Consider the following 12,285-nt stretch of genomic DNA (forward strand, 5'->3'; position numbering starts at 1 on the left):
AACCCCCAGGGGGGATGGTAACGCCGCAATCCCTTCTCCTCCATTCTCCTCTCGGGATCTTGGGCACGCACACACACACGCCCGGTGTGAGTTTTAAGCCACCAGGTCCAGGACGCGAACCGCGGTCGACTTCATGGGAGTCCAGCAACATAGCCATTACGCTAACTGCTGGTTCCCTTAATTTTTTTTTGAGAGGTTTTTTGCTATAGGGCGCGTGCGCTCGCCAGACAGAGAGAGACAGAAAGCGAGAAATCACCCCCCAGGGGGGATGGCCATGCTGCAATCCCTTCTCCTCCATTCTCCTCTTGGAATCTTGGGCACGCACGCACACGTGCCTGGCGTGAGTTTAAGCCACCGGGTCCGGGACACGAACCGCGGTTGACTACGTGGGAGTCCAGTAACATAGCCATTACGCTAACTGCTGGTCCCAAAATTATTATTTCTTAACCTACATCCTCTGAATGTTCTTATTACCCCTTTCAGGTAATAGTTTTCCCTTTTAAGCTTGAGGTCTTGGATCACTGTAATTGGTCACTGTTCCCTTTGCTGTTTGTCAGTCAAATTCTTTTTTATTTTATTTTATTTTTTTTTTGAGAGGATTTTGTTATAGGACATGTGTGCTCACCAGAGAGACAGAGAGAGACAGAAAGTGAGAAATCACCCCCCCCCCCCCCGGGGAGAGTGGCCACCCCCACACCCCCTCCCACACCACAGTCCCTTCTCCTCCATTCTCCTCTAGGGATCTTGGGCATGCACGCACACATGCCTGGCATGAGTTTAAACCATCAAGTCTGGGACTTGAACCACAGTTGACTATATGGGAGTCCAGCGACATAGCCATTACGCCAACTGCTGGTCCCACATCAGTCAGATTCTTAAGTTAGGAATTGTTGGAGAACAAATTTTCTGGTTATATGCTTATATCATAACTCAGCAGCTATTCTGATTTTCAGTGGAGAGAAAAAAATATGTAATCAGAAGCCTTTGGGGATGATCCTGTTATTTGAACTATTCCTGTCAACCTAAGGTGGTTCACAACTAGTTGGGAAAGTGCTAAGTAGCAGACTGAGTGTGGAAAAAACTTCTGAACAGCTTGGATGCACCTGCCTGAGTTGTTTTGGAGCTTTTAACAGTTGTATACTGATATTTGTTTCTTACCTACTATAGCTGTCAAGTTTCCACTTGACATGGCCAGCTCCTCGGACAGTGAAGATGACAGTTTCATGGCTGTGGACCAAGAAGAAACTGTGCTGGAAGGGACAATGGAGCAAGATGAGGAGCCCCACCCAGTCCCAGAAGTTGAGGAGACTAGACATAATAGGTCCATGTCAGAGCTGCCAGAAGAGGTGTTGGAGTATATCCTGTCCTTTCTCTCACCATATCAGGAACACAAAACTGCAGCCCTTGTCTGTAAACAGTGGTATCGACTTATCAAAGGTACTGTGAAAGGGGGAAAGTTTCTTTTATTTATTTCAAATTTTATTGACTAATTTATTTTTATACTCCCAATTTCATTTTCTGTTTTCTCCTGACTGTATTATGGTTATAAATTTAGTATTACCTAGTTAATACTTATTTTTCTTTTCTTCTCATCCTGGTTAGTTTTTTGAACAGCTGAATACTGTAGTTTTTAATCTCACTTGCAATTTTATAATGAAGGTTATTTTTTAGTTTCATATTAGTGTTGATCTACTAGATTGTATTGTCTTTTTTTTTTTTTTTTTGAGAGGTTTTCACTATAGGGCGTGTGCGCTCGCCAGACAGAGAGAGACATAGAGACAGAAGCAAGAAATCACCCCCCAGGGAGGATGGTCACGCCGCAATCCCTTCTCCTCCATTCTGCTCTCGGGATCTTGTGCACACATGCACACGCGCCCGGCGTGAGTTTTAAGCCACCAGGTCTGGGATGCGAACCGCAGTCGACTACATGGGAGTCCAGTGACATAGCCATTACGCTAACTGCTGGTTCCTGATTGTATTGTCTTTAAACAGGCAAAGTGTAGGGATGGATATGGGATAATAGTACTTTAAGTTAACTTAAATATGTTCTTAGCCACATATAAGCACCACTGCAACTCCCTCACAGTCTCACAACAAACTATAGGACATACCATATTTGAATCAGCTAGGTGGCATAGTGGTTGAGATGACTAGGCTGGATCCCACATGACTGACTATGCAGTTCCGTGTCCCAGACCTGGTAGCTGGATGTATGTGTATGCGTGCCCAAAATCCTAGAGGAAAATGGAGGAGAGGGGATTATGGCATGGTCATCCCCCCTGGGTAATGCTTTCACACTTTCTGTCTCTTTCTCTAGCAAGTGCACATGCCCTATAGCAAATAAAAAACAAATAACTATATAAGTGAAGAGCCATTCCATGTTCATGGATAGGGAGATTCAATATTGTCAATGTCAATATGTATGTATGTGTATATATGTATATTTTTTCACACATATATACGTGTGTATACATACATATATATATATATATAATTATTATTACTTTTCTTTTAAGAGAGGGAGGAACCCTAACCTAGTACTTACAGTGTTAGATCTTCTGATAGAAGTAAGATAGTTTAAAAACATTTTTTAAAAATTTTAAGAGACTTATTTTTTAGAGCAATTTTAGATTCATAGCAAAATTGGGGTAGAATACATAAGATTTCTTGTATACTTCTACTCTATATGTGCACAGCCTCATTCATTATCAACATCCCACCAGAGTGGTACATATATCACACGGATGAGCCTGCAGTTTTAATTAGGGCTCACTCTTGGTGTTGTCCATTCTGTGGGTTTGGACAAACATACAATGGTGTGTATCCCCATCATAATATCATACAGAGTAGCTTCACTGTCCTCAAAGTCCTCTGTGCTCTATCTGTGCATCCTTCTCCCCTTTCACCTTTGGCAACCACTCATCTTTTTACTGTCTCTAGTTTTGCCTTTTGTATAATGTCACAGAAATGGAATTAGATAGTATGTAGCTTTTCAGATTGGTTTCTTTCACTTAGTCCTGTTCATTAGGTTTCTTTCTGTCTGTTCATGATCTGTTAGCTTATTTCATGTTAGTGATGAGTAATGTTCTGTTGTCTGTACAAACCAGTTTGTATCCATTCACCTACTGAAGGACATCTTGGTTGCTTCTCAGTTTTGGCAGTTATGAATAGAGCTGCTGTAAGGATTCATGTGCATGTTTTTGAGTGAATATTCATTTTTATTTTTAGCTCCTTGGGGTAAATACCAATGCATACAATTGGTGGATCATATGGAACAAGTATGTTTGGTTTTGTAAGAACAAACCAAACTGCATTCCCAATAGAGTTCCCGTTGCTTTACATCTTTATCAGACTTTGTAGTGGTCAGTGTTTTGAATTTTCACCATTCTAATAGGTGTGTGGTCTAATCTCACTGATGTAAACATTTGTCATTCATATATTTTCTTTGGTGAGGAGTCTGCTTAAGGTTTTTGGCCTGTTTTTTAATTAAGTTGTTTGTTTCCTTACTGATGAGTTTTAAGAGTTGTTTGTGGATTTTAGAAAACAGTTCTTTATCAGATATGTCTTTTCCAAATATTTTCTTCTAGTCAGGCTTATCTTTTCATTATCTTAACTATATTTCACAGAGCAGAACATTTTAATTTTAATTAAGACCAGCCCATTGGTTCTTTATTTCATGGTATCATATCCAAAAACTCAAGCCCAAATCCAAGGTCATCTACACTTTCTCCTATGTTATCATTGAGGAATTTAATAATTTTGCATTTTACACTTAGGTCTGTGATCCACTTTGAGTTAATTTTGTGAAGGGCGTCTAGATCCATATTTTATATGTATATATTCAATTGTTTCTGCACTATTTGTTGAAAAAGGCTGTTTTTTCCTCTGTTGTATTGCTACTCTCTTTTATCAAAATCAGTGCACTGGGACCAGCAGTTAGTGTAATGGCTATGTCGCTGAACTCCCATGTAGTTGACCACGGTTCGAGTCCTGGACCGGGTGGCTTAAACTCACACGAGGCACATGTGTGTGTGTGCCCAAGATCCCAAGAGGAGAATGGAGGAGAAGGGATTGCAGTGTGGCCATTCCCTCTGGGGGGGTGATTTCTCGCTTTCTGTCTCTCTGTCTCTGTGTCTCTGGCGAGCACACGCGCCTTATAGCAAAAACTTCTCAAAAAAAAATCAGTGAACTATATCCATGTGGGTCTATTTCTGAGGCTCTCTTTTCTGCTCTACTTTTTTTTTTTTTGGATTAATATTGCACAGTCTTGGGATCAGCAGTTGGCGAAATGGCTATGTCATTGGATTCCCATGTAGTTAGCTGCAGTTCAAGTCCCAGACCCGGTTGTTTAAACTCATGCCAGCTGCGTGTGCGTGCGTACCCAAGATCCTGAGAGGAGAATAAAGGAGAAGGGACTGCGATGTGGCTATCCCCCCGGGGGCTTTCTGTCTCTGTCTCTCTCTGTCTTTCTGGCAAGTGCACATTTCCTATAGCAAAAACCTCTCCAAAAAAAAAAAAATGTATATATTGCAGTCTTGATTATCATAGCTATTTTTTTTAAAAGGAATTATTTTGTATTTAACTTTTTAAATTTATTTATTTTAATTTCACCATAGAGGGACAGAGTGAGAGGGACATAGTGAGAACAAAACAGTGAGAGAGAAAGAGATGAAAAGTGAGAAGGCAAGCCACGAGGTCCAGGACTTGAACCACTGTCAGCCATGTGGGAGTCCAGTGCCCTTAACCACCACACTACCTGCTGGCCCCAATTGCCATAGCTTTATAATGAATCTTGAGTCAGATAGTGTCAGTCCTCCGATTTTGTTCTTCTCCTACAATGTTTTGTTGGCTATTTTGGTTCTCTTGCCTCTTTACATAAACTTTCGAATCAGTTTGTTGATATCTACAGAAGTTGCTGACACTTTTTTTTTTAATTAAAATTTTTAAAAAAGTAGTAGTAGTAGAATTCAGTTTGAGCAGAGAGAGACAGAGAAAAGGAGAGTGGGAAAGTAAGCCACCAGGTCCGGGACTTGATCTGCACTCAGCCATGTAGGAGTCCAGTGCTTTAACCACCATGCCACCTGCCAGCCCTGTTGCTGACATATTGATCAGGATTTCATTGAATCCATAGATGAAGTTGTGAAGAACCGACACTGGTAATATTGAATCTTTTCTATTTATGAACATGGAATAGCTCTTCACTTATGTAGTTCTTTTATTTATTTCTTCAGTTTCGTGGTTTTCCTCATATAGTCTTGCACATATTTTGTTAGATTTATACCTAATACTTCGTTTTTTAGTGCTAATGTAAATGGCATTATGTTTTTTCTTTTTAATTGACAAACCTTTATTTATTTTTTACTGCCAGAGGGCATATGTGCTTGCCAAACAGAGAGAGCACCCCTCAGTGAGGCATGATCACACTACAGTCCTCTTTCCTCTCTTTCTCTATCCCATCAGGATTTTGGGTATATATGCATGCATGCCTGGCACAGTTTTCAAGCCACCAAGGCTAGGACTCAAATCACAGTCGAATATGTGGGATTTTTCTTTCTATGCACAATGCTGAACCTCTGTACTTTAGGACCATTCCAGTAGTATTATGTTTTAAATTTCAAATCCCTCTTGTTCATTGTTGGTATATATGAAGTGATTGACTTTTTTTTTTTTTTTTTAATTTGACCAGAGAGGAACAGAGCGAGAGTGAGAAGAAGAGAGAGAGAAAGTGTGAAAGCAAGCCACCAGGTCTGGGACTCAAACCGTAGTCAGCTATGTAGGAGTCCAGGACCCTTAACCACCATGTCACCTGCTGGCCCTGAAGTGATTGACTTTTACATATTAAGCTTTTATCCTACAACCTTGCTATAATCACTTGTCAGTTCTCTCAGCTATGCAATAAATCTGCCTTTAACTTATTACTGCCTCAGCATTTGCAAATCTGTAGTATTCATTTCTTCAGTGTGTTCCTGGCAGTGTCACTCACTAAAAATAATCATGCCAGAGCCAGCCCCATAAGTGCAGTGGTCAGGTGCCATACAGAGGAAAGTCAGATACTACAAGGCCAGCTAGAGTTTGAATCCAGCCTCATCAGCCTCACACCAGGTGCACAGCCATGCTCAGGATCCTGACAAAGTGGAGAACTGGAAAAGATTGTGGTGTGATCAGACTCCAGGAGAGGTGTCTTCTCTCTCACACAAATGTCCCTTCTGTCATAAATAAATAAGGCTATGCTTTTAGAAAACATAACCGTTCCTGGAGCCAGCAGGTTGCATGATGGTTAAGGTTGCTGGATCCCACATGGCTGACTGCATGGTCTGAGTTCTGGAACCAGCGACTTGGAGAACACACAGGGCTCATGTGCCTGTGTGCCCAAAATTCTGAGAGGAGAATGGAGAGAGGATTGCACCATGGCTATCTTCCCTAGGGAATGATTTCTCAATTTCTTTCTTTCTCTGGAAAGCACATGCACCATGTAATAGGCTAAAAAAACCCCAGTACATATGTATGTGTGCATACATACATGCATACATATATATTTATGTACACATTTTATACACGTATGTGTATCTGTACACATAAAACACACATATATAAGTATAATATATGATACATATTTAATATATACATACACACATTTTTTTTTAATTATTTACCTTTTTTTGGAAGAGTTTTTGGGTTTTTTTTTTTTTTTTTTGTTTGTTTTTTTTTTTTTTTTTTTTTTTTTTTTTTTTTTTTTTTTGTTATAGGGCCCGTGTGTTCACCAGAAAGACAGAGAGAGACAGAGAGACAGAAAGTGAGAAATCACCCCCTAGGGGAATGGCCACACTGCAATCCTTCTCCATTCTTCTCTTGAGATCTTGGGCATGCACACACACACGCCTGGCGTGAGTTTAAGCCACCAGGTCCAGGACTCGAACTGTGGTCGACTACATCGAAGTCCAGTGACATAGCCATTACGCCAACTGCTGGTCCCAAGAATGATTTACTTTTATTTATTCATTCATTTATTTTAATTTGAGAGACATACACTGAGAGAGAGAGAAAGCAAGAAAGCCGACAAGTCTGGAACTTGAATCATTGTCAGCCATATGGGAGTATCCAGCACCCTGACCACCACACCACCTGCTGGTTCACCCTCCCCCCCACGTTTTAATGGTAGAGGACACATGCACATACATGAGGAGAGAAAGCAACCCCCAAAGGGCCCTGGTCATGTTGTAATCCTTTTGCTTTTAGTTCTCCGTCCTGTCAGGATCCTGAGCATGGACATGCAAGCCTCATATGTTTTTGTTTGTTTGTTTTTTTGGTTTTTTTTTGGAGAGGTTTTTTGCTATAGGGCACGTGTGCTCGCCAGACAGACAGAGACATAGAGACAGAAAGCGAGAAATCACCCCCCAGGGAGGATGGCCACGCCGCAATCCCTTCTCCTCCATTCTCCTCTTGGGATCTTGGGCACGCATGCACACGTGCCCAGCGTGAGTTTTAAGCCACCAGGTCCAGGACGCGAACCTCGGTTGACTACGTGGGAGTCCAGTGACATAGCCATTATGCTAACTGCTGGTTCCCTGTTTGTTTGTTTTTAAGAGAGATTTTTGCTATAGGGTGCATGCACTCGTCAGAGAGAGACAAAAATGATCACTTCCCAGGGGGGATGGCTACACCACAGTCCTTTCTCCTCCATTCTCCTCTTGGGATTTTGGGCATGTTTGTACACACACCTGGCATGAGTTTTAAGTTGCTGTAAACACTTGAACTGTGGTTGGCCATGAGGAAGTCCAATGACATAACCATTTGTCTGCTGGTCGCAAGCCCTGTGTGTTTTTCAAGCCAATGGGACTGAGACTTGACTCTCAGTCAACCATGTGGGATTCAGTTTCCTTTGCATAGTGCTTAACCACTGTGCGACAGGGCTGGCCCGGTATTCTAATTTTTCTTCTTCTTTTATTTTTCAAGATTTATTTTTTTAACTAACTATGTTTCTTTCCCTCTTTCTTTCTTCCTTTTCTTTCTTTTCTCTCTTTTTGATCAGAGAGGGACAGAGAAAGAGAGAGAGAAAGGAAAGTGAGAAAGCAAGTCACCAGATCTAGGACTCAAACCGCAGTTGGCCATGTAGTAGTCCAGTGTCCTCAAATACCACACCACCTGCTGGCCCCTCTAATTCTTCTTAATTGTGAGTTCAGTCATGTGAAATTTGTCATAGTATAGGGATAGTAATCATCATTGGAAAATATGTGTAAGTACTGTGATCCTGAATAAAAATCCACTAAGGTGGCATAAATTCAGGAATGATATATTCTTTGGAAGTATAACATAATTAGTTGTACTGATCATTCAGAATTTTGCTCTATTGAAGTTACTCATTGAAATGAATATGTTAGAAAAATACTAGGTTATGGGAAAAGTCATGATGCATTTTTAAAAATTTAACTTTATTTTTTAATTTTAATTTGACCAGAGAGGGAGAGAGAGAGAGAGTGCGCGAGCGAGAGAGCGAAAGCAAGCCACCAGGTCCAAGACTCGAACCACAGTCAGCCATATGGGAGTCCAGCACCCTTAACCACTATGCCACCTGCTGGCCCTTAATGCATTTTTGCATAGAAAAACATATAAAAATATGTCATGACTTTTCTTTTTTTTTGTAAAACCAGGCCACTTTAATGTTTTTGTACAATTTAATGAATAATCTTTTGATGACTGCAGACATGTAAGACCGACTATATTCAGAAACATCAGTCATGATGCCTTTCCAGATGGTGTTATCATCTTCAAAATTACAAGGAGTTATTTGTATGTAACTGCTATCAAACCAATAAAACAGCATTTATACATCCATCATTTTCAGGATTGTTGGTAACTTGGGCATATTTCCCCCAAATAACCTTGCCTCCTTGTGTCACAAGGCCCAGCTCACTCACGTTCACCTCAATGACAGCACCTTTGGTGATAACACCCAAAGCTGTATATAGTGGGGATGAGGGATTCTTCTTGACACCGAGTATTGGCAGGCAAAAGGTGGCTTTCAGTTCAGGATGTATTACGTGGGCCTTCTTGAAACAGAAGCCCATTGGCCTAATGAATCTTTAATATTTAGGTGGTTTTCTAATAAAGCCATCTCTAACAAAGCAGACTTTTGTGACCATCCTCTTCCATGCCTTCTTCTTTCTCTTTCCTGTTTGAATAACTTTTAACACTCTGTTTCTCCCTGGCCTCAAACTTTGGGTAGAGAGACTTCCCATTTTCCCGCTTTCTCTTTCCGTTTTTGTTTAATCACATTGGAAAGTACTTTAGCTCGGGACTGTCCTTCTCTGTCCAACAGATAGGCAGGTACTGCTCCTTGTGGAGTCTTTTCATCATTCTTCTGTTTGGTGTTCCTCTTTTCATGCATCCTGATAGTCTTTTTCATTTGTATTTTCTCAGCATGGCGCTGTTTATGATAGAGCTTAGCCTTCAGACCAGTCATCTTTTTGCCTTCTTTGAATGTTCATGAGCCTCCCGACTTTCCTTCTTTCTCTTTTTCTCATGGTAATCCAAACGGTATCCATAGCGTTTATGGTGTCATTGCATATATTCGTTTTGTGGCATGGTGACCGCTGCAGCGTCGCCGGGAGCAGCCTCCCCGGGAGAAGCCTCCCGGACACAAAGAAGTTGTCAACTTTCAGATTGCAGAGACCAACAAGCAGACCCGACACCTGTCATGACTTTTCTGATGACCCAGTAAATTATTTCAGATACATGAAGTGCTCCTGCTTTAAAAAATAGACTTTTTAAAAGTGTTTTTTTAGAGATGTATTTAATTTATTATTTATTTTTAATTTGCTATAAGGCATATGGGCTCACCAGAGAGAAACAGAGAGAGAGAAAGAAAGTGAGAAAGCAAGCCTCCAGGTCTGAGTCTTGAACCTTGGTCCAGTGTCTTAACCACTATGCCACCTGATAGCCCCTAGACTTTATTTATTTATTTTTAAATTTGTTTCATCATCATTATTATTATAAAGCAGGTTTTTTTTTTTTTTTTAAGAATTATTTCATTTAACTTTATTTATTTATTTTTAACTTGACCAGGGGTGGGGAGGTAGGGGGGGAGAAAGTGAGAAAGCAAGCCACCAGAGCCAGGACTCGAACTGCAGTTGGTCATGTAGGAATTTGGCACTCTAAACCACATGCCAGCTGCCAGCCCCTTCATTATTATAATTATCATTATTCAGTTTGACCTGAGAGAGATGGGGGGACAGAGAACAAGCCACTAGGTCTGGGACTTGACCCACAGTTAGCCATGTGAGGGTCCAGTGCCTTAGCCACTATGCCACCTGTGAGCCTCTAGATTTTATTTTCAAAAGTAGTTGAAAAAAAAAAAAGTAGTTATAGATTTAGAACTATGCAACTGAGCAGAAGGAACAGAGATTTCCCACAGTCCCCTGTTCTTACACTCATATCCTCCGTTGTTACCAATATAGCCCAACAGAGTGGTTAATTTGTTGTAATTGTGGAACCCACACTGACACGTGGTCACCACCCAAAGTTTACATTCTTTTTTTTTTTTTTGGTCTTAATTTACCAGAGGGCACACGTGCTTGCCAAAGAGGGAGGGAGGGAGGGAAAGAAAATATCCCCCTGCCACATGGGGCATGATCATGCTGCAATCACTTCTTCATTTCTCCCTCCTTTCAGGATTTGGAGCACACACACACATGCACCTGTTGTGTTTTTTAAGCCGCCTGATCTGAAACTCAAACCACACAGTTGAGCATGTGGCATCCAGGCACTGAACCACAAGGCTACGGTCTGGCTGGTGGTATACATTCTTTGAGTCTGGAGAAATGTACTAGATCCACCACTGTAGTAAAAACTCATTTTTTAAAAAGCTTTTCTTAGTTTTGAACCCATCATTTTACAATCCATTGAAAGGTAATTATTATCTCTTTCCTTAAGAGGGAGAACGCTTGAGACCAGCAGATAGCGTGGTGGTTAATGGTGCTGGACTTCCACAGGGCTGACTGTGGTTCAAGTCCTGGACCTGGTGGTTTGCTTTCTTACTTTTCCTCTCTCCCTCTCTAATCAAATTAAAATAAATGAAGTTAAATAAAATAACTTAAAAAAAAAAAAGGGAGGGAGAACACTTGATCGTCATGTCTATTAGAGATCCATAATGAACACAGCTTTTATTCTAGACACTGTACTCTTTCTTGAGGCTACATTATTTTTCAGCCCTTTTGCTTTGGAGTAAAACTGCTAGTAATCTGGATGTGTTGCCTTGTGATACACTATAAATGAGACTGGAGTTATAGTACGAGCTAATTTTGTAACTGTAGGCAAGTAGGCAAGTCACTTAACCTCTCAGAACCTTGTAAAATGAAATGATTGGACCTTCCAGTTTTGAAATTTTGATTCTGTTGCCTTTCTTTGAAAATCAAAGGAATTTGGAGTTTCTCAAAGAAACTTTATATATATATATGTGTGTGTGTGTGTGTGTGTGTGTGTGTGTGTGCTTTTTTTTTTTTTTAAGAATTATTGGGGGGACCAGCAGTTAGCGTAATGGCTATGTCGCTGGACTCCCACATAGTCGACCGTGGTTCAAGTCCCAGATGCGGTGGCTTAAACTCATGCCGGACGCGTGTGCGTGTGTGCCCAAGATCCCTAGAGGCGAATGGAGGAGAAGGGATTGCGGTGTGGCCATCCACCCGGGAGGTGATTTCTCATTTTCTGTCTCTCTGTCTCTCTCTCTGTCTGGCGAGCATACATGCCCTATAGCAAAAAAATCTCTCCGGGGCTGACAGTGGCTTGGTGGTTAAGGGTGCTGGACTCCCACATGACCAACTGTGGTTTGAGTCCCAGACTTGGCAGCTTGCTTTCTCTCTCTCTCTTTCTCTCTCTCTCTCTCTCTCTCTCTCTCACACACACACACACACACACACACACATACACACTCTTGAATAACCTGGTCATATTGAAGTAAATGAATGAATGAATGAATGAATGAATGAATAAAGTTAAATAAAATAATTCTAAAAAGAATTATGTATTTTATTTTTATTTATTATTACTCAATTTGACCAGAGAGTAACACAGAGAGAGAGAGGGAGGGTGAGAAATCAAGCCACCAGGTCTGGGATTTGAACCATAGTTGTCCATGTGGGAGTCCAGCACCTTAACCACCACACCATTTGCTGGCCCCAGAAATTTATATCTTTTTAAAAGTGATAAAACAGTTCATGCTGGGGACCAGCAGGTAGCATGGTGGTTAAGGTGCTGGACATTCCCACATGGCCAATCACAGTTCAAGTCCAG

General features: G+C 41.1%; 1 protein-coding gene across 1 annotated transcript in view; it reads left to right on the plus strand.

The window, feature by feature from the left end:
* The window catches only part of LOC114007262 (F-box only protein 42-like), a 70,061-nt gene that overhangs the window by 40,647 nt on the left and 17,129 nt on the right, over positions 1–12,285 (plus strand). Inside the window, exon 3 of the mRNA XM_027770672.1 lies at positions 1,168–1,437. Within this exon, the coding sequence (XP_027626473.1) occupies positions 1,168–1,437 (270 nt within the window). The remainder of the gene's footprint in view (positions 1–1,167; positions 1,438–12,285) is intronic.

Source organism: Tupaia chinensis, unplaced genomic scaffold (assembly GCF_000334495.1).
Source record: "Tupaia chinensis unplaced genomic scaffold, TupChi_1.0 Scaffold000146_1, whole genome shotgun sequence".
Classification (NCBI taxonomy): Eukaryota; Metazoa; Chordata; class Mammalia; order Scandentia; family Tupaiidae; genus Tupaia; species Tupaia belangeri.